The 21,087-nt window shown below is 44.4% G+C and overlaps 1 protein-coding gene across 2 annotated transcripts in view; it reads right to left on the reverse strand.

The window, feature by feature from the left end:
- Positions 1 to 21,087, reverse strand: part of GXYLT2 (glucoside xylosyltransferase 2) — a 100,541-nt gene that overhangs the window by 72,873 nt on the left and 6,581 nt on the right. Inside the window, exons 1-2 of one of the 2 annotated variants that reach the window (XM_045861963.3) lie at positions 16,789 to 17,079; positions 5,619 to 5,811 (exon numbers count right to left, since the gene is read on the reverse strand). In XM_045861963.3, coding sequence (XP_045717919.1) covers positions 5,619 to 5,811; positions 16,789 to 16,799 — 204 coding nt within the window. In that variant the 5' untranslated portion in view covers positions 16,800 to 17,079. Of the gene's footprint in view, positions 1 to 5,618; positions 5,812 to 16,788; positions 17,080 to 21,087 lie in introns of those variants that run through there. The other variant, XM_045861962.3, reaches the window with a different exon arrangement.

The following is a 21,087-nucleotide window of genomic DNA, read 5'->3' on the forward strand; positions in this document are numbered from 1 at the left end:
ATCCCATTTCTGATGTTGATATGAAAAGAAAAGGAATATAAGTAAATCTACCAAGATTGCTCTTCCTGACCATTAGGATGGTTGATTTGTTTAATTTATAATCTTTTGACTTTTTTTTTTTACAATGTACATATATTGCTTATACAGTCACATAAAAATGTTTGAAGAAACATACCACTGATCATGCTTTAAATTTACAACTTTGAGATGGATATATGAGAGAGAAATCTCAGAAGGAGAAAGAGGAGGAGTGACAAAGTATTTGATAAGTGGTTTCTGAGGGCCACTGACCAATCAGAACCCATGCCAGGCAAAAACACCAGCATACTGCACTGACTCATCAGAACTGGCTCTGGCCATAAACACTCAGTGCGACAACACTGACCCATCAGAATGGACACCAGGGACAGATGCTGAGTCCAACTGTGCCTTGCCACATCAGCCCAAAATCAGCCCTGGAAAGAGAATGGGAAGGTCCCTTGGTCTGTTGGTTTCCTTGACTCTTTGATCTTCTAGAAGGGTTTATCTACCTTTGCCAATCTGTGTCTTTTTAACTGGAATGTTCAGTCCATTTACATTTATTTCAATGCATGTATTTGAATAGTATACCAGCTCCAGGCAGTGGAAGTTCTCGACACCTCTTCCTGTGGCAGAGGACACACACACACACACACACATACACACTCACACAGGGTGTTGCCATCCTCCTGGACCCACCCATCACCAGAATGGATTGGTGGTTATCCCCGCCCCCTTCAGGGTCCCAGTTTTTCCTGATAGATGCGCCAAACCTAAAGCACATGTCTGATTCCCGAGCTGCCAGGAGCGGCTAGGAAATCAACCAGCTGGCATTTTCAGCTCCTATATTGAGAGATGACAAAAATAAATGAGACTCCAAAATATTAAATATCTACATTATACTTGGTAAATAGCTCCAGACATATTGTACTTATATGGTTTAAAAATTTAAAAAAAAAATTCTACTTCAATAGAGTAGAATTCACCCATAAAGCAGTTTCCAGAGGAATCATGAGGTCAACTGGCACATTGTTTTGTTTTTATCCTGAGATATGTGGCCTTGAGCTTCACAGGAAGTTATCACAAGAAACTGGATATTCTGGGGCACCTGGGTGGCTCAGTTGGTTAAGCATCTGCCTTCAGCTCAGGTCTTGATCCCAGGGTCCTGGGATCGAGCCCCACATCAGGCTCCCTGCTCCGCGGGAAGCCTGCTTCTCCCTCTCCCACTCCCCCTGCTTGTGTTCCCTCTCTCGCTGTGTCTCTCTCTGTCAAATAAATAAATAAAATCTTAAAAAAAAAAAAAAAAAAGAAACTGGATATTCCCACAATGCCTCAGTGTTGGAAGTGAGACCCTCGTGAAGGATGGCCGACCCTGCATCTCCATACCAGCATCTCCTGGGGTTACACACAAACCTGCTGCTGCCACCCTACTACTTGAGGGCTAACAAGGTACAGGAGATGTTCCAAAGAATCTCTGTGGAATCAAAGAATAAAGAGATCACGTGATTCAGCCTCACAAGTCTGCTCTGCAATAACAGAGCAAGGATCATCTGCCCTTCCACTGAAACGGTTGAGACGGAGGAAAGCTCTGTGACTTCCATAAGAGGCAAGGTTTTATATCTAAACTTTACACTTATAATCCCTGCACGGAAAAGAAAGGGATGAGGTCAGATGCCCTGCCTGTCTTTTAACACCCTATTACAGTTTCCTTTGTTAGTTGAGCTCCACTGGTCTAACAAAGACCCGAGGAAAGGAGCCATCACAGGGATAAAGTCACCAGAGCAATTCAAATGATTTTTCAAATTCAATGATTTTCCCACACAATTTAGTTCCCAACTTATAATGTACCAATTACCACGGCTCACAGAAAATTACTCCCAAACTTAGTGTTAAAATGACCATCTAGGGGCGCCTGGGTGGCTCAGTCGTTAAGCATCTGCCTTCAGCTCAGGTCATGATCCCAGGGTCCTGGGATCGAGCCCCGCATCGGGCTCCCTGCTCCACGGGAAGCCTGCTTCTCCCTCTCCCACTCCCGCTACTTGTGTTCCCTCTCTCGCTGTGTCTCTCTCTGTCAAATAAATAAATAAAATCTGAAAGAAAAAAAAAACATCTATAATGCTCACAGATTCCATGGATCAGGAATTCGGACAAGGCACAGAAGGGGCGGCTTACACTGTTGCATGATGTCTGGGGCCTCAGCGAGAAGCTTTGAAGGCTGGAGGCTGGAATCATCTGAATGCTAGTCCATTCACACATCTGGCAATTGAGGCCAGCTATGGGCTGGGGACCTCAGCTCTTCTCTGAGTGGGTCTCTCCACACAATCTCTCCATATGGGCTAGTGTGGGCTTCCTCACCACATGCTGGCCAGGTTCCTGGGGCAGGCATCCCAAGAAAGCCGGGCAGAAGCTATATTCTTTCTATGCCCTAGCCTCAAATGTCACGTGAACATTACATGTAGCATACTCTATTTTGTACATGCATACATATGATGTATATAGATGCATATATATTAGCTATTACCTTTTAACAAGTTATCCCCAAAACTCAGTGGCTCAAAACCACAAAAACGTATTCTCTCATGTAGTTTCTTAGGGTCAAAAATCTGCAAGCTGGGTTGTTCTGGCTCAGGGCCTCTCACAAGGGTATAGTCCAACTACTGGCTGGGGCTACAGTCATCTGAAGGCTTGGTGGGGCGGGAGGTTCTGTCTCCGAGCTCCCTCACTTGAGTGTCACAAGAAGCCCCGATTCCTCACCACGTAGATTTCTCCGAGGGCTGCTCTGACATGAAAGTGGCTTATCCCCCAGCAGGTGATCCAGGCAAGAAAGTGAGTGCAGACAAGATAGGAAGCATGGTGCCTTTTTAAACGGGATCTCAGAACTGACACAGCATCGCATCTTCCCTATGCTGTTGGTCACACAGGCCAACACTTGGGGCAGCGAAGGAGGGAAGTAAGTAGGGTGTGAATAACAGAAGGTGGGGCCACACCTTCTTTCCCCTCACCTTCTTTAAGTTCAGTTCTATTTTGTTCTGCTCCATCCTCATGTCCCAGCCTCTAGCACCCAGTGGGTACTCAATAAATACTTGTTAGATGGATACTGTGCAACACAGTGCTAGAATTTGTCTACAGCCAGTTTCCTCCCTTTTTGCACACCGAGCACTTCCCAGCCCTTTGCCGTTGGGTGAGCCTTGTGACTGCTTCTGGACAGCTCAATGTGAGTGGAAAAGACTCATGTCACTGTCGAGCGAAGGGAGTGAAATGCACAGTCATGATCCCTTGTCTCTCTCTTTCCTGCATGGCATCCCAAGAACTTTAGAGGCCAAGTGTTCCAGCAGGTGCAACTCAAAGCATGAATAGTCTTGGGGTGCCTGGCTGGCTGGACCAAAAGAGCATGTAACTCTTGACCTCAGGGTCTTGAGCTCAAACCCCATGTTGGGTGCAGAGATTACCAAAAACAATAAATAAACTTAAAAAAAAAAAAAGCGTGAATAGTCTTTGTCATCTTCAGTCCCAGACCTAAGTGCCTGTGTGAGACAAGCAGTAGGCACGTGCAAAGTCTCTGAGCTTTTTTGGAGGTGTTAAGGCAGCCTGACCTAGCCTATCCTGATTCCAGATACCTTAGCTCTTTTATCAGTGTTGCTTGCTTCAGGTTACAGACAGGGAAACTGAAGCTCTGAGAGGCCACAAGGTTTGCCTGAGATCCAGCAGCAAGCATACGGGGGAGCAGATGAGTCTTCTACCTACTAGTTGGACAGGTAGTATGTACACTGGTTGAGCTCATGGAGGTTTGAGGCTGTGACCTTGAACCGACACCTGATGAGCAAATCGCTAAAACTCTTTGCAAAAGAGGGACATGATTGCTGCCTTCGGGTGGGGGTTAAGGAGGGGTAAGTCATAAATCAGAAGCCCTTGATCAATGGTAATTGTCATCATCATCCCCTTTCACCACAGCTCAGGAACAACAAACCATGCGTGTGCCAATCTCTTCCCTTTCCCTTGACTCGGATATTTTTTCAAGGCATTTTCCAATCAATTTCAAAGCTTTTAGACAAGCTGGCCTCTCCTGGTGACGAAGTCATGGGGATATTTTTCTTTAGGAAACATAACCCGTTTTCTAGCTTTCTGTTAGCAACCTTTCTCTGCCCAATAGGCTTCTTTGGCCTTTCTCATTAGTGTAGCCAGCCTGGGGCCAGGAGGCGGTCTGCTGACCCAAGTCCGTGGATACAAAACGAACCACTTCTTGCTCTACCAGCACGCAAGGCCCTACCACAAGAGCAAATGTCCAAGACAAAGCAAAGCTTGGTCTGCAAAGGCACACTCGTACCCAGACTGGAGAGAAGAGGTACTTCCAAAGCTCTCCTCCTGTACTGACAAAAAAATCAGTACTTGTTCCTCAGTATAGGAATAGTCAACTCAACAGGGATCCAGACACATAATAAAATACTATACAGTCACCAGAAAAGACGAGGTAAGAATGTCTGAGTCCTGACCTGGAACGATGCTGACAATATGGTTTTAAGGGAGGAAAAGCAAGTCCCAGTACGACACATAGAGAATAAACTTGATTTTATAAAAGAAATACAGGGGCACCTGGGTGGCTCAGCCAGTTAAGTGTCTGCCTTCGGCTCGGGTCATGATCCTGGGGTCCTGGGATGGAGCCCCATGTGGGGCTCTCTGCTCAGCTGGGAGCCTTCTTCTCCCTCTCCTTCGGCTCCTACACCCTGCTTGTGCTCTCACTCTCTCAAATAAATTTTTAAAAAATCTTTAAAAGAAATACATGTTAGGGCGCCTGGGTGGCTCAGCTGGTTAAGCAACTGCCTTCGGCTCAGGTCATGATCCTGGAGTCCCGGGATAGAGTCCCGCATCGGGCTCCCTGCTCAGCGGGGAGTCTGCTTCTCCCTCTGACCCTCCCCCCTCTCATGCTCTCTCTATCTCATTCTCTCTCTCAAATAAATAAATAAAATCTTAAAAAAAAAAAAAGAAATACATGTTAATCTGGGCACGTACAACTGTATGTGCTATAGAGGTATATATTTATACATACATACAAATATACATTTACACACATATACATACATCCACACAGAAAAACACACACACAAACACACCTGTATGTGAAAAAAATATGAAAGAGTAACTCAAAATTGCTAACTCTGATAGTTTCTTGTGTGGGACTGAGGGCACCAAGGACTCCTCCCTTTTAATGTATGAAATCTGTATCATTTGAATTTATTTTAATGAACATTTATTACTTGTCATTCAAAAAACCTATATAAAGAGAATCTGTAGACAGCTACCTGGCGCCTACATGAGAGCCATGTAATCACACCAGAGGGCTCAAGCCCCGGGTCAAGTGCTTCCAGTGTATCATCTCATAGAACCCTTATACTATCTCTGTAAGGTAGGTGTAAGTATCCCTAAATGACCCATGAGAACAGCAAGGCTCAGAGTCAAGCACATGGTCACACGGCAGAGTCCGCCGCGAAAAGTAGTGAATCACATTAGCGAAGGGGATACGCATCTCCCACAATGCACTCCATAACTGTGGCATAATGTCCGCGCACTCCATAACTGTGGCACCACCATTTCCACAAATTCACCTGCTTATCAAACTCAGGCTTCAGAGAGTCTTCCGTGAAGATGTGGAATTGGATCTTCCTGTGGCTAAAGAGTATGGCGGATTTGAGCATGACCAGGGTCTCCTCCAGCCGATTGCCGCAGGCCACCACGGCCAAGTGGATCCAGAGCTCCGGAGGCAGCACGGCCTGAAAACTCCTGAGTTCTCCAGGCCTCCTAGGAAGAAGCAAAACAAGTTAAAGCTATTAATAAACTCATAAAATTTAAACACACACACACACACGCCCAGCTAGTGAATGGCTGGAACATTTCAAAACATGAACAGGCACAATCTGTTATATTTTATAAAGTGATAAGCATTTTGACAATTCTCCCTGCTTAGAGAAAAATACCATTTATTCCCATATTTATCCTGGCAATAGCAGCATGAGTCACTGTTTGGACGGCCATAGGTGTCTGAGACTTTTTCTGCCCCACTCAGCTGTCGAGCGCCTGCTGGCTGCCGGATGGCCCGTGTTTGGAAATAGCACTGCTAAATTTCCAGCAGCTGACACAGGGGCTCTGCTGCTCACACTCATACGGGCCACGCAAATTAGATTTGAATGTAACATGGACAAGACGAGGGTGGGTTGTGGCTTTCCCATGTGAAACGAGCAACATGATATTCCCATCATCTGGATGGTTTTAGGTTGCGGTGGAATGCATGACCACCACACCAAAGGAAAATCATGCGAGTCTGGGAGGTGAGCAGAGAAAATAACATATGTGCCTCCATCACATCTTTGGAGAGTCTTGAGAAACAGGTGTTAATCCTAACTGTCTCACTCAAACTTGCTGAGGTGGTAGGTTTGAAATTCGGCTTCCAGTATGTGAGTCGTATTAATGAGAAACAGGCAGGAGAGGAGGCAGGTTAAGCTGAAAATGACCAAGGTATTAAATACTGAGTCAACAGCTGAGAGGGAAATAGGGTCCAAGAGTCCAGAATCATCATCCAGCTATTTCCTCGCAATAAAAGATTTGTTCCAGACAAGGAGACGTAGCCAAGCCTCAAACACACCACTGAGAGACATTTGCAGGCAAGTTGGAAGGAGTTGGCCTGGAAAAGGTGCCCTGAGACGAATGAAACTAATTTACTTGCACAAAAGACTTGGAGGCCAGGGAAACTTGGACATGGAATGCTACCTTCCTTCCAAAACCTTCCAGTCCAATCAGCGCACTGCTCCATTACCCGCTGCTCTGTTGAATAATGGCAGTCTTGCTCCAGATTTCTTTCACCAGGAAGAGAAGTGAAGATGTGGGTGGAGCACGTCGGACAGCTTTCCAATTTGATTACTTAAGAGCGTGCTTAGTGGAAGCTCAGCGAAGCTCAGACGCAAGAGATACTCAGATTCCACTGATTTCACAGATCACAGAACAGCACTTAGAGATGTCCTAAATATCTCCTGAAGTTGTCATCCACGTCTCTTCATCCCCCTGCTGCTACCCGGTGAGGCCACCAGCTTCTTTCACCTCAACCACTGTGACAGCTCTCTAGATGGGCCACATGCCTCCAGTCTTATCCTTTAACTCCCACCCTCTGATTTCTTCTTGTTGGCACCAGAGTGACGTTCTTGTAAAAGGCAAATAGGAATGTGTTATTCTTTTGATTAAAATAAATGTAAGGGCTCCTGGCTGCCCTCAAGATTGAGTCCAAACTGATGATCATGGCTGCTATTTACATTTCTTGTAACTGCCTCCAGCATCCCCAGCCTCGGGGGGCAGCCATTCATAATCATAGCCATAGTCACACATACTCCTACTCTCCATCCATTTTTGTCTCTGGTCAACAGACTGCTGGGTTGTCTCCAGGTCTTGGCACTCATCTGTCTCTCTCTCTGTCCCTCTCTCTCTCTGTGTGTCTCTCTCTAAGAAATGCTCTCCTCTGCTGTCTTTTTCCTGCTTACTTCAGACCATGTATTAATCAACAAATCTATACGGAGGACTATGCCTTGCACTGTTCTAGGTACCTGAAGACAGCAGTGAACGAAACAGACCAAGATGCCTGCCCTTCTGTATTCTAAGGGTGGCAGGGGAAAGACAAAGAAGGAAGTAGCAGTAACTTAGTAACTTACATAGAAAGTTAACCAGTGATAGGGGCTACGAAGGAAATACGTCCTTGAGCAGAGAGGGATGCAGCAGTGGCTGTTGGGCTGGTAGATATTTTTATACAGTGCCGAGTTGGGAAAGTCCTCACTGAGATGGTGAAATCTGATGACAACTTGAAGGAGGTGAGGAAGTGAATCATGTGCATTTCTGGGTGAGGAGCATTCCAGGCAGAGGAGACAGTTAGAGCAAAGGTACTAAAACAGGATCATGCCTGGTAAATTCAAGGACCCCTGCTGAACGGACTCAGATGTCTTCTCTTCCTCAGCTCTGTGGGCAAGTTTTCGGACCCACCATTAAAACCTTAGTAATCAGGAAAATACTAATTTTGTTTTAAGATTTTATTTATTTACTTATTTGACAGAGAGAGAGAGAGCACAAGAAGGCGGAGCAGCAGAGGGAGAGGGAGAAGAAGGCTTCCCACGGAGCAGGGAGCCCAATGCAGGGCTCAATGCGGGACTCGGTCCCAGGACTCTGGGATCATGACCTGAGCTGAAGGCAGTCACTTAACTGACTGAGCCACCCAGGTGCCCCAGAAAATACTAATTTTAAAACAGTAAAGGGACTCCATTTTATTTTCGGATTGGCAAAACTTAAGGAATAAAATAAAAGCTGACCCATTCCAAGCTCCAGAGTAGATATGAAGGCAGGGAACAGCTCAGAAATAGCCAGGGGTGGGGCACCTGGGTGGCTCAGGCAGCTAAGCGACTGACTCTTGATTTCCACTCAGGTCATGATCTCAGGGTTGTGAGATCTCTGTGCTGGGCGTGGAGCCTGCTGAAGATTCTCTCTCTTCCCATCTCCCTCTGCCCCTCCCTGCCTTAAACAAAAGAAAGAAAGAAATAGCCAGGGACAGTGTAAGTTAACCCAAACATTTTGGATAGCCGTTTGGTAACATCTAGCAGGAATGAAGAGGCACAACACCCTCCAGCCCTTCAGTTCTATGCCTACATATATAACCTGAAAAAATCCTTGCACATTTGCACAAGACCCATTCAAGAATGCTCACAGCAGCCCTGTTTATAATAGTGAAGAACCGGAAATAGCTTTGCTGTCCATACATAGGTGAATCATGAACATAGACAATATGTTTAAGAGGAATACTACATGGCAGTGAAAATGAACAAACCAGAATATCAAATATCAACATAAGGTCAAAGAAGAAAAAAGCAACTTGCAGAAGGATAGCAACAGAATGATACCATTTAATTTTTTTTAAGATTTTATTTATTTATTGAGATAGAGAGTGAGCACGACCTGGAAGACAGAGGGAGAGGGAGAAGCAGACTCCCCGCGGAGCAGGGAGCCTGATGCAGGACTCGATCCCAGGACCCCGGGATCATGACCTGAGCCGAAGGCAGACGCTTAACCAACTGAGTCACCCAGGCACCCCATAGAATGATACCATTTAGATGAAACTTAAAAACAAGCAAAATAGCACTGCATGTTGTTCAGAGTTATGTAGTAAAAGTAAACGTGCACAAGGATGATAAACATCAAATGCAGGATAGTGGTTATTTCTGGGGATTTAAATTTTTATTTCTTAAGATGAGTGCCAGGTACACAGAAATTCATTATGTTATTATCTGTATTTTTTGTATGCCCAAACTATTTGATGACTTTTTTAAGATTTTATTTGAGAGAGAGAGTACATGCATGCGTGGGCATATGCGCTTTAGTGAGCAAGGGGAGGAGCAGAGGCAGAGGGAGAGGGAGAGAATCTCAAGTAGACTCCGCCCTGAGCGGAGCTGACGCGGGGCTCGATCTCATGACCCTGAGATCATGACTTGAGCCAAAACCAAGAGTCAGACACTGAACTGGTTGAGCCACTCAGGGGCCCAAAAACTTTTTTTTTTTTTTAATTAAAAAGATCTTGCACTCCTCTGCAGCATAGCAAGCTACTTCTCTGCAGGTTTCCGTGATTTGGGACTGCACAGCACAAAAAGCAGGGGCTGGGGACTGCAATCTCCCTTGGTGTCTGGTGACAGGTATTAAAAAAGAAAAGTAAAGGCCTCTCCTGATGGCAGTTCAAGTATCAGTGGTTGGGATTTAATGAGACCTTTTCTGCTCCCCCTCTATTACCTCTCACATTACATTCAAAATCTCAGGCTTCAGGTAGTAAGCATTTGTGTTGTGATCAAAATGAATAATCAAGTTTAAGGGCACTGAAATGGTGTGCCTTTCACCCACTCCTACCGATGGCACACACAGCGCCACTCAAATGTCACTTGAGACCCTTCGAGGATCAAGGGAAAGTCCAGTCCATGAACCTAAAACTCCTTAACCCCTTGAATGACGGAGTTTGGGAAGGGAATGGGCAGTGGGGAATTGTAGCACTGCTCAGACTGATGGTTAACTATTCTTATTTATACTTTATAAAAGAGGACTGGAGTGGACACTTGCTGTCCAGGATTTTGAGAAGCTTCCTGTTAAGGCTGGGACTGATGGTAACCATCTTGGCCACCATACTGGTAGAGCCTGAATGGGAGTCAACACAGCAGAAAGCAGAGCCAAAAGACGGCAGGTCACATCTTTGCTGGCCCTACTTAAGCACGTGTATCCAGGTGCACCTGACCATAACTGAGGACCGTTCCATTTTTTTTTTTTTTTTTTTTTTTAGAGAGAAAGAGAGTGAGCACAAGTAGGAGGGGGGGCAGAGGGAGACGGAGAGAGAAAAATCTTAAGCTCCACTGGGTGTGGAGCCCAGCGTGGGGCTCGATCTCACAACCCTGAGATCATGACCTGAGCCAAGATCAAGAGTCAGACACTTAACTGAATGAGCCACCCAGGCGCCCCCAGACAGTTCAATTTTTAAGCTGGCACATTTCCTTTTGCTGAAGCCACATGGAAACAAACTTACAGCTTAGCAATCAAAAAGGAGTCCTAAGGTAGGGCTTAAAAATGTTTCCAGGAGCGTCTGGGTGGCTCAGTCGGTTAAGCCGCTGCCTTCTGCTCAGGTCATGATCCCGGGGTCCGGGGATCGAGCCCCGCATCGGGCTCCCTGCTCAGCGGGAAGCCTGCTTCTCCCTCTCCCTCTGCCTGCCTCTCTGCCTACTTGGTTCTCTCTCTCTGTCAAATAAATGAATAAAATCTTTAAAAAAAAAAAAAGTTTCCAACCCCTTTGACTAGCTCCACCTCTCTCATATTCTCACCTTGAGTCAGCCTTTGAAATGCTCACTGAATCCATGTCTTCCTTGTTGCTCACTGCTAGGGCCCTTATCCAAAGCCCCATCACTCTTGCAGTTTTGTAGCTGGATTAGATACCAGATACCATCTAGTGCAGGGGATTCCCTACCCCGGTCACACATCACAGTCATTGGAGGTGCTTGTTAATACGCAAACCTCCACGCCACAAGAGATTCTTAATCAGTGGGTCTTGGGGGAGGTCCTAGAGTTTACTTATTAATACAGCTGTACCACAATCACCCACAGTTCTCGGCTACAGCACCTCTCCTTTCTCTCCCAAAATCTTCCCCCACACCCTCAGGAAAGCGCACTCCATGCTCAGCCTTTTCTCAGGGTAGTCTCTTCACGTCTTGCCGTAATGAAAACATGGCTACCTTGTGAGGTTGCCGCCTCCCCAGCAGACCCCCATGTGGAAGCTGCTCTTCCTCCCCTCCCCCAGGAGCCTCGGGACAGTAGCTGGGCTGGTGTCCTCCTTGTTCTTCACTGCCACACCTAGACATGGGATGTGTCTTCATAGTGACATCTGTGGATGAAAACTACTCTATCTTCTGTCTTTGTTGGTACCATCTCTCAGCTTCCCAAGAGTGCTCTTAACTCAATGAATAGCTTAGCTCCTTGCTCACAGAATTCCTCCCAGCACTCTCCAGGACTTCAACCACTGTTTAGAAGATGTTCCCTGCCTCCTGACTCTTCAGTCTGGGGACTTCTGCACCCACCACCTTCCCTTCTTTCTACCTGAGACACCCAGTGCTGCACTCACGTCTTGGACTTTTACTGTGTCCTCCACCTGGAATATTCTTCCCTTTGCATGGACACCTCCTTCTTTTTGAACAGCAGAATGAGCTTCCCTGACCACCTCATCAAAGGAGCACCCTCCCTTTTATTCTTTGTCATGGTCTTTGCTTATTTCCTTCCAAAAACTTACCTCAGCTGGTGATTATAAATTCTTTCAATGTAATTTATATCAAGGACACAGTATATACCATCAATCTAAGGCAATGTAAACAAGCAAAATCTCTATCTTTAGAAAAAGATCAGAATAAAATATATAATGTACGCTTCTAATTAAAAAAATAAAACAGAGGTGCCTGGGTGGCTCAGTCATTTAACTGTCTGACTTGATTTCGGCTTAGGTCGTGATCTCAGGGTCATGAGACTGAGCTCTTTCTCGGGCTCCGAGCTGGGCGTGGAGCCTGTTTGAGATTCTCTCTCTCCCTCTCTCTCTGCCCCTGCATGCACATGCTCTCTCTCTCTCTTTCTAAAAAAATATACATATATATGTATAAAACATATATATTGAAATATTAATGTTGGTAGCTGGAAAAAAATCTTGCCCTATAAAACTTTCTTTGCATGTTATGTCCTGGTCTATATTCCATTGAATACATATTTTTACAGCTGTACTAACAGTGTACCTACATCCTCATATTCCACATTTTTCATCTGATTCTTTTACTTTTCTTGTTACTTTTTAAGTCTTCATAGCCATATCATTGTAACTGGCTAACTACTAGTCCATCCAACGAAAACACCAGAGCTTATTAGCATTGCCCTTTTGTTGGTTGTTTCCAACTATTCTGTCATAAAAAAAAAAAAAAAAAAGTCTGGTACTAAACTGTGAGCCAACAGATTTTTTTTCTTCTTTTCTTTTGGCCTTCGACTACATTCCCAGAAATGACATTCCTGGGTGAATAGCTATTATCCTACCAAGAATGTAGTAACCTTGATAGTTTCTGAAATTTACCCAAGAGTTAGAAAACACATACCGTGAGAAAAAACAAAACCCCAAAAACAACAAACATGATCCCTGCCGCCTCCGAGTTACTTGCATGACATAACTATGGAGCTGACTGCTGAAACACGATGAGACGGGCTTGCATACGGCATCCGTGCCTCCAAATTCTGCATGTTCCAGAGGGTGATGTCTCAGCTGCAATTATCATTAAGACACCGCATCAAATCACTTTGAACCTCTGAGTGAGAAAGCCATTCCATTCCCAGTTCTTTCTCTACAATGTCAGTAAAGTCTCAGCTTGGTGCTAACATGTCTTGGACACCTTTCTAATGTTACCTGATCCTCCCTTTCAACTAAAAAGACAGCAGATCTCAGATACAGAACCTTCAACAGCCAAGTGAGAAATGACCAACATTGTTTCATCTTCTTAGTGTAGGATTCGAGGATTACCTTCTATTTATGTTACCACCGACAATTTGTGGCAGTGATAGAAAGTTTCCCCTAAAATAAATATACTTAGAATGTGGAGAAATTAGAACCCTCACACGTTGCTGGTGGGATTGTAGAAGAGTGCAGCCACTTTGGAAAACAGTTCCACAGTTCTGGTTAAACACAGAACTACCACGGGACCCGGCAATTCCGCTCCTACGTATCTACGCAAGAGAAATGAAAATCTATGTCCGCACATAAACTTCCACGCAAATGTTCATAGCAGCATTAGTCACAATAGCCAGAGTCTAACCCAAATGTCCCCCAACTGATGAATGGATAAATAAAAGGTGGCATACTCATAAAATGAAAAATCATTCATCCATTAAAGGAATGAAGTGCTGATGCATGTTACAACATCTATGAACCTTAAACACGGTAAATTGTGAACCTTCTGTGAAAATACAGAAGACCACATATTTCTGATTCCATAGATAGGAAAAGTCCACAAGGGGCGCCTGGGTGGCTCAGTGGTTGGGCGTCTGCCTCTGGCTCAGGTTATGATCCCGGAGTCCAGGGATCGAGCCCCGCATCGGGCTCCCTGCTTGGCAGGGAGTCTGCCTCTCCCTCTGGCCCTCTCCCCTCTTATGCTCTCTCTCACTCTCTCTCTCTCAAATAAATAAATAAAATCTTAAAAAAAAAAGGAAAAGTCCACAATAGGAAAACCCAGAGAGACATAAAGCAGATTAGTGGTCACCAGGGACTGGGGAAGAGGGTAAATGTGGAGTGACAGCTTAATGGGCACAGGGTTTCTTTCTTTCAGGCGGTGAAAATATTCTGAAATTCGGTGTGGTAATGGTTGTACAACTCTGCAAATAAACTAAAAACCACTGTATTGTACGTCTTGAAAGGGTATTTGGATTGTATTGCAATCAAGCTATGATTAAATAAACGCACTTATGCTTAACAAAGATTTTTTTTTTTTAATGTTTCAAGTTAACACTGGTAGTGGCCATATCGTAAGAATGATGGCTCTGATGTGGGATTGACTGCCATTTGGAAAACATTGTCTCAAGTGTCCTGGCTCAAGCCCTCTCTGTGCAAACTGAAGATGATATTCATCGGAGGCTCAGAGGGAGAAGCAGCTTTACCAGCCCCACACTGTCCAAGACGAGGCGTCTCCTTCATCGCTTAAAAGTCTCAAGAGTGCGACTTAATTAAACTTCAATTTCTGGAGTGAATAAATAATGAAATACGGCTCTTAGGTGTAGTGCTATTTACTTTGTGGCCTATTACTGCAAAACACACTGAATTATTAAAGTAAGTAACTGGTTCTCCTCAGACCCTCTTTTCTGCAGTCTCCTGCTACCTCTTACCAGGGCTTCTCCGTAACTGACAAGCTAAATTAACTCAGGTAAACCTGATGCTGTGATACATGTAGGCAGTGGAGGCTTAACAGAAAATCCCCGCTCTTTAAAACAGAGTCTAAAACAGTGCTGTTGGTAACTCATTTTAACAGGGAAGGAAACATAGAAATCTTTGGGGAAAAAATGGTAGAAGATGAATCTTGAGAAATCGAATACTCTCATCTGGTGGAAGAATGGATTCCCTCCCACGTGGAATCCTACCAGATGAAACCATAGCTATTGGAACCTGCAGAAGGCCTGCTGATGAGGCCAGAGTAGCTGTTTAGAAACAGAAACACCGGGGCGCCTGGGTGGCTCAGTTGTTAAGCATCTGCCTTCGGCTCAGGTCATGATCCCAAGGTCCTGGGATCAAGCCCCGCATCGGGCTCCCTGCGCAGCGGGAAGCCTGCTTCTCCCTCTCCCACTCCCCCTGCTTGTGTTCCTGCTCTCGCTCTCTCTCTCTCTGTCAAATAAATAAATACAATCTTTAAAAAGAAAGAAAGAAACAGAAACACCTTGCTTCAGCCTCTAGAAGGCGAGTCTGGTAATGGGTAATTAGATCCATGCTATACGCTGACAGCAAGAGGCACAAATAAAGTTCCCTGCAAACCACAGGTCTGGGCACACATTTGTCCCCTGACAAAAAATTTCCCTGCAGGAGCTGTGAGTGGAGCCTTCACTTTAGAAACCCAGACATGACGCTAAGGACTGTGCTAACAGTTAAATCACTTTTAATGACCCATGGTTTGGAGTTAAATCAAGTACCATTAATCTTCCAAGATAGGCAGAGAAGCTGACGTTTGCCTTGCAGCCATGGTATTATATGAATAGTGTCAACCCAGTGCCAAAAATCTGCTGGGGGGGGGGACAGTGCATAACACAATTATTTGATAAGTGCTTTCAATTATGAATAGCATATTTTTAGTTTGGATCATGATATTTAAAAACATGGCTGTGTTCCTAAACAAAGTCTAGGTCTAGTACGTAGTAGGTGTTCCAAGCCTGAAGTGGTCAATCTTGTCTATGTGTCTATCTGTATGCGTGTCTGCTTTGAGACATTATTGGACATACACACCTGCTTTATGATTAGTAAGTGGCAGCGCAAGGATTCAAACTCAGGGAGCTGGACTTAAGAGCCCACGCTTTTAATCATTATGCTCTGTTTGGGGCTACACACAAGTGATTCAGAAAAGCCTGCTCTGGGCAGATAAACACTTTATCTGTACTCAGGGCTCGCAGCTCAGTGATCTGAGCCTGGACTGGATTTTAGCCCCCCACCCCCCACCCCCGCACTCACAGCCTCCCTGGGCATGACTCTCAGTGCACACCTCTACCAACTGCACCTTCAAAATCCATGCATTCACCGTTAGCTGACATCATGCACAAGTGTATTTATATATACTCCTCTCCCTCTAACTCTGTGATGCTGCCTGGACTAATTCTCTTTTCATTTGTTCCCCTCATGATTGTTCCTAACACACAGGAGATTCTATTTCTCCATCTCTCTCTTCTTCTCAAATTAAGATGTTATTGAGATTGTAAAATATGAACCAGCAGTGCTAGTTTGAAATAAATGCCTGGTGACATACGAGGGAAAAGAATGAGGATTACATATTCTGCAAGTGGACACTTCTAGCTCATCGCCCCAAAAAAGAGCATGAAAGACCAACTGAAGGAGAGGAAAAATGGGTCTCTCCAGCTAATTTCCATCCTCTAAGGCCTCAGGCAAGAAGGGATTTTTAATTTTTATGATAATTTATATACTTTAACTTATTTTATAAATTATACAAGCAATGCATACATTCCTCATAGAAAAAAATTTAAAATACAGACAAGCCAAAGGTGGGTACCATAATTCCAATTCCATAACCACTGTTAACATTTTAGTATAATGGGTATAGTCTTCCAGAGTTACACCCAATGTATGTGGATGTGTGTCTATAAATATGTAAATATATAAAAAACTTGTTTTAAAGGGGTAATTTTTATAACCTATTTTCCCTTACAAATAGGAAATACCTTCACAGATAAAAAAGATTTAAAGGATCCTCTTCAAAGGGATTATAGAAAGCAATCAGATAGCTCAAATTTCAAGATTTGTTCCCCAGTACAGCATGGTGGTAAGCAATTTGGCTCTCGAAGCATATGGACCTGGCTTCAAATTCTAGGTCTGCCTCTTGGCTGCCCCATCTTGGGCAAATGCTTTAACCACTTCCAACCCTCAGTTTCCCCATCTGTAAAATGGGCGTACTGATTATAGTGGATATCTGCTTTTGGTTTTATAGTGTTTCTTACCAAGCATCCATTTCCAGGAGTTTCTGGTAAGAACGCCTCAATTTTCTTTTGGGGAAACCATTCCTCTTCTGTTCTCAGTCCATGAGGTTTGGAAGGGCTGAATCATCCTCTCCCCATGCATGGCCATCAGCGATCGGATATGGTGTGCTCCATGTCAGGTCAACAGAGGTAGCCCTGGTATTCATGTTGGATGAAGTTTTTCCCTCAGCGGTGACTGAAGGAGGAGAAGGCAAGCCCAGATCTGTTGGAACTCTCATGTGGAGAACACCCATGTGAGGGTGTGGCCCACAGAGAAGGCAGGAGAGATGGAAGGCGGAGGCAAGATAGCTAGAAATCTGGGATACACCTGCGATGGAATTCTTATCTCTTTTGCACTTTCCAGTTTTATCAGCCAGTAAATTGCCTTTTATGACTAAGTGGTATAAGCTGATGAGCTAAGACTCTTTCTCTTGCAACTGAAAGTGTTCTGACCTATCCAATAATAGTACCTTCCTCTTAGGTTGTTAGGGAAGAAATGAAATAATATGGGGAAGCGCTTCATACAGTATTGTGGCTTAATTTTTTAAAAAGATTTTATTTATTTGAGAGAGAGAGTACAAGTCAGGGGTGGGAGGAGAAGAGGGAGAGGGAGAAACAGACTCCCCCGCTGAGCAGGGAGCCTGACACACGGCTTGATCCCAGGAGTCTGGGATCATGACCTGAGCCGAAGGCAGACATGTAACCAACTGAGCCACCCAGATGCCCCGTATCGTGACATATTTTGTCATCATTAAATATCAGTTGTTACCACCACCATCATTATTTTTAAATGCTAACCTGAAATGTACCAGAAGCCTTCATTTTTCTCTAAATATTTTAATTCCATGACAAAAACAGGCAGGCAGAGCAGCAAAAAGCATGGTACTTTAGTCAGTATTCTATCTCACTGCAAGCCAGATTTGAAGTTTTTCTACATTTTTTAAACTAAATGTTTCTTCTAAAATGCCAATTTCCAATATGTTTCCAACTTCTCTTGTGTTTCCTCTAAAAGCAATTTCTAACAATGCATTCTCCCTGAGGGGTAAAACCTGATACCTGAACACCAAAGCTCCTTACTTTAAGGCTGGCAGTCAGACAACTGAGGTCCTTGTAATTCTCACAAAACTAGGAGGAGGAAAACGCAGAGCATCTTCAAGCTCAACCAGAGATGCAGAACCCCAGATAGCAGTGTCTGTGGACAAAATTCTGCATTTGGGTTCCCCGAGAACACTTCCTAATACCCATGAACTCTTCTCCCACCCTCTACTTTTCTGAGCTGGGAAACCATAGCTATCTGCCCTCAAGTAGACATCAGAGCTAGAGAGGGCCACAATTCCAACTTGACGCTCTCCAGAACCATAGTCCACGTCCCCGAGAGGCAGTCAATGGTCCTCCCTCATCTACTTCTTTAGCTTTTACTGAGGATCAGAACACTGGTGTATTAGTTATCATATATGGAAGCTGAGTTTTGATTTCCTCAAGTCATAATCTTAGAAAAGCCTGCCCTAATCTGCATCTGAGTCCCAGCTCACGTTTGCTGAGAGTTTCTGGCATGCTACATTCTGTGCCAGGATTTTACCTGTGTTACTTCATTTTATCATTGAGCTTATGAGAAAGCCATGATTTACTGAGGAGGACTAATTCAGCTCGTTAGCTGGGCCTAGTCACGATTCAGTTCCTAACTAATAAACAACAGTGGACAAGAACAGGACTCGGACAGGGAATCATTTGCTGAGTGACCACCATGAGCTAACCCTGCGCTAGGTGCTTTACGTACATTATTATTATTTTATCTCTTTGGACCTCAGTTTCCCCCATGAAAAGGGGTCACATTTTGGATGACGTTTTCTCCACTGTCTCTTCCTCACATAAAGCTTGGATTCTAAATTGTACCAATGATGAATTTCTACTAGACTATTTCAGTCCATTGTGTTGCTAAAAGAGGTCAAGGGGACGGAGCACGGGCAAACATGAAAACATCACCTTCAAATATACCAAAGTCACTCCTTGCTGACACAAAATCACCGAGTCCCAATAAAGGCATCAAGTCAAGAAATTCCTCTTTCCGGGGGCAATTTTCAGAATTTCAGAATCTGAAATAAATCAAGTACTGGGGAAGATTTGGAAAAGAACACAAAATGAATTCCATCTTCCACAAAAGTCTCTTATTTTCTTGTTTTTAAAAAAATATTTGAAAGGGTGGTAAATATATATATAACATACAATATTTTGTCTTTTATTTTCTTGCAGTGAGATAACATGAAGAGAAGTATTTCCGAGGAAAACAAATCTGTTTTCAAATTTTCTTCCAAAGAATCCCACCTATGAGTTAGTAGGGGGGATTAGTGTCAATATAGCTACTATTTACTCAACCTAGTGAAGGTGTTAAAGGCAGGTGCCACATACACAAATTAGTCAGAACTCCGTGGTGTTAAGTGAAAGAAACTCAGTTCATGGATTCTAGGAAAGGGATGAAACAGCCCAGCCAGCAAAGGGCAGAAGCTGGCCTTGGGAACGTCAGGACCTGCCTCCCCCCACCTCACTGCCCCCCCGCCCCGCCAGTGGCTTTGTGTTGCTTCTCACACTGGGTTCATATACTCTCAATGCAGACCAGCTTCCTCCACATGCAGGAAACATGGCAGTCAATCCTGAATTTCATACCTTAATCTTTGCCACTAGAAACAGTTTGCCCTTAAACTGTCTCCGATCCAATTTTTAAATCCCTAAGAGACAGTCTAATTTGGCCCAAGGACCTATCTTGAATCCCCTGCCACCACCTGGGGATCCCCTGCCACCTGGGACAAGGTTAAGGGCACATAACGGCTGTTCCAGGGTGCGGTAGATGCACCTCTCCTATGTGTCCCCCCGCCACCATTCCCCTTTCTCTCCACTGACAGCAGTGAGATTTTGATTTAAAGAACCATCCGGTATGGGTAAGATGATTTTGGAGAAAAATACCAGACACCTCAACTCCAATGCATGTATCGGGAGCGCCCAAGATAGGGCAGGTGTCAGGATTTGTTGATTCTTGGGCTCAGTATGTCCTCAAGGATCCAAATTCTCCTACTTTCTCTATTCTACTGCTCACAGCGATGGCTGCATCCTAAAGCTGGTCCTCTAAGAATCAGAGTAGTAACTGTGACTATTTATTTCCATGACCATATCTAGCATACGGAATCTTTTGCCCAATAATATATGTCCTTCCCTTCTGGCTGATCTGGCAACGTGTGTCAGGTAGCACCTGTGGACCAGGACCTGTTGCCAGAGAAATGAGGGTATTGAATATTTTAGTCCTGCATGCACCAGCCTACACCATGAAGGCCATGCCTGGCTTACTCCACCTCCTGGAGGTGCGGTCCACCCACAGACTGCAGCGGGCTGGGAGCAACAGAGATCAGGAGCCCATCATGACACCCACCACCACCACCTCACCTTCCCCCAGGTGGTGTGACGGCTACAGTCTCATCTCTAACTAGGGGCTGGGCCTTGCTTGGTTTAACGTCAATCTTTTTTTTTTTTTTTTTTTTGATGTCTAATCTTATTTATTTGTCACTCTTAGAAAATACCCCTCCACTCCTTCCCGGTTCCTCCCCCATACCACAGGCATTTAAACCAATGAAAGCCAATGAGATGGGAGAAAACTGGGGTTTGGGAAAACAAAAACATGCTCTCTCCCCAACAGGTAAGGCAAGGAATCTACAATGGTCCAGGTAGTAATGTTTAGCTTAACACAGAGAGAGATGATTACATGTGGAAATATTTATATGTGTAAATATGCCAGTTAGTATAAACACATACGTTTTGCTCTGTCAGCTGTGAGGATCTAAAAGAAATGACATCCCAGTAGCAACAAGCACGCCTCATACCCAAATCTTGGTTTCTAATACCATTCTCCAGTAAGAGGAATCAGGGCTCCTTGAAAAAATGGCTGATTCAAAAAATGAAGCAGAAAATATAGAAGATGAGCCTGGAGCATCCTGTAGGGCCAGAGAGTAAGGAAGTGCTCAAAAAACAAAAACAGATTGATCGGAGTATGTCAAAAAAAAATAAAAGCCAACTGTAAGAGCTCCTAATGGCCAATAAAGAAACAATTCCAGCAATACGATAGTCATACAGGATTGTAACTCAAAGTATAAAATCAATATAAATCCGTAGGTCCATACTGATATAATGACTGAATACATTAACAAATGGAGAAGAATCAAATCTCCCATGCAGGAGAATTTCAAATAATTTACATAGATACTCCACTGTCTCCACTGGAAGGAGAGCATCGCTGCC

This window comes from Mirounga angustirostris, unplaced genomic scaffold, assembly GCF_029215605.1.
Source record: "Mirounga angustirostris isolate CCGP_5_RB_7025 unplaced genomic scaffold, mMirAng1.0.hap1 SCAF_1, whole genome shotgun sequence".
NCBI classification, from domain to species: Eukaryota; Metazoa; Chordata; class Mammalia; order Carnivora; family Phocidae; genus Mirounga; species Mirounga angustirostris.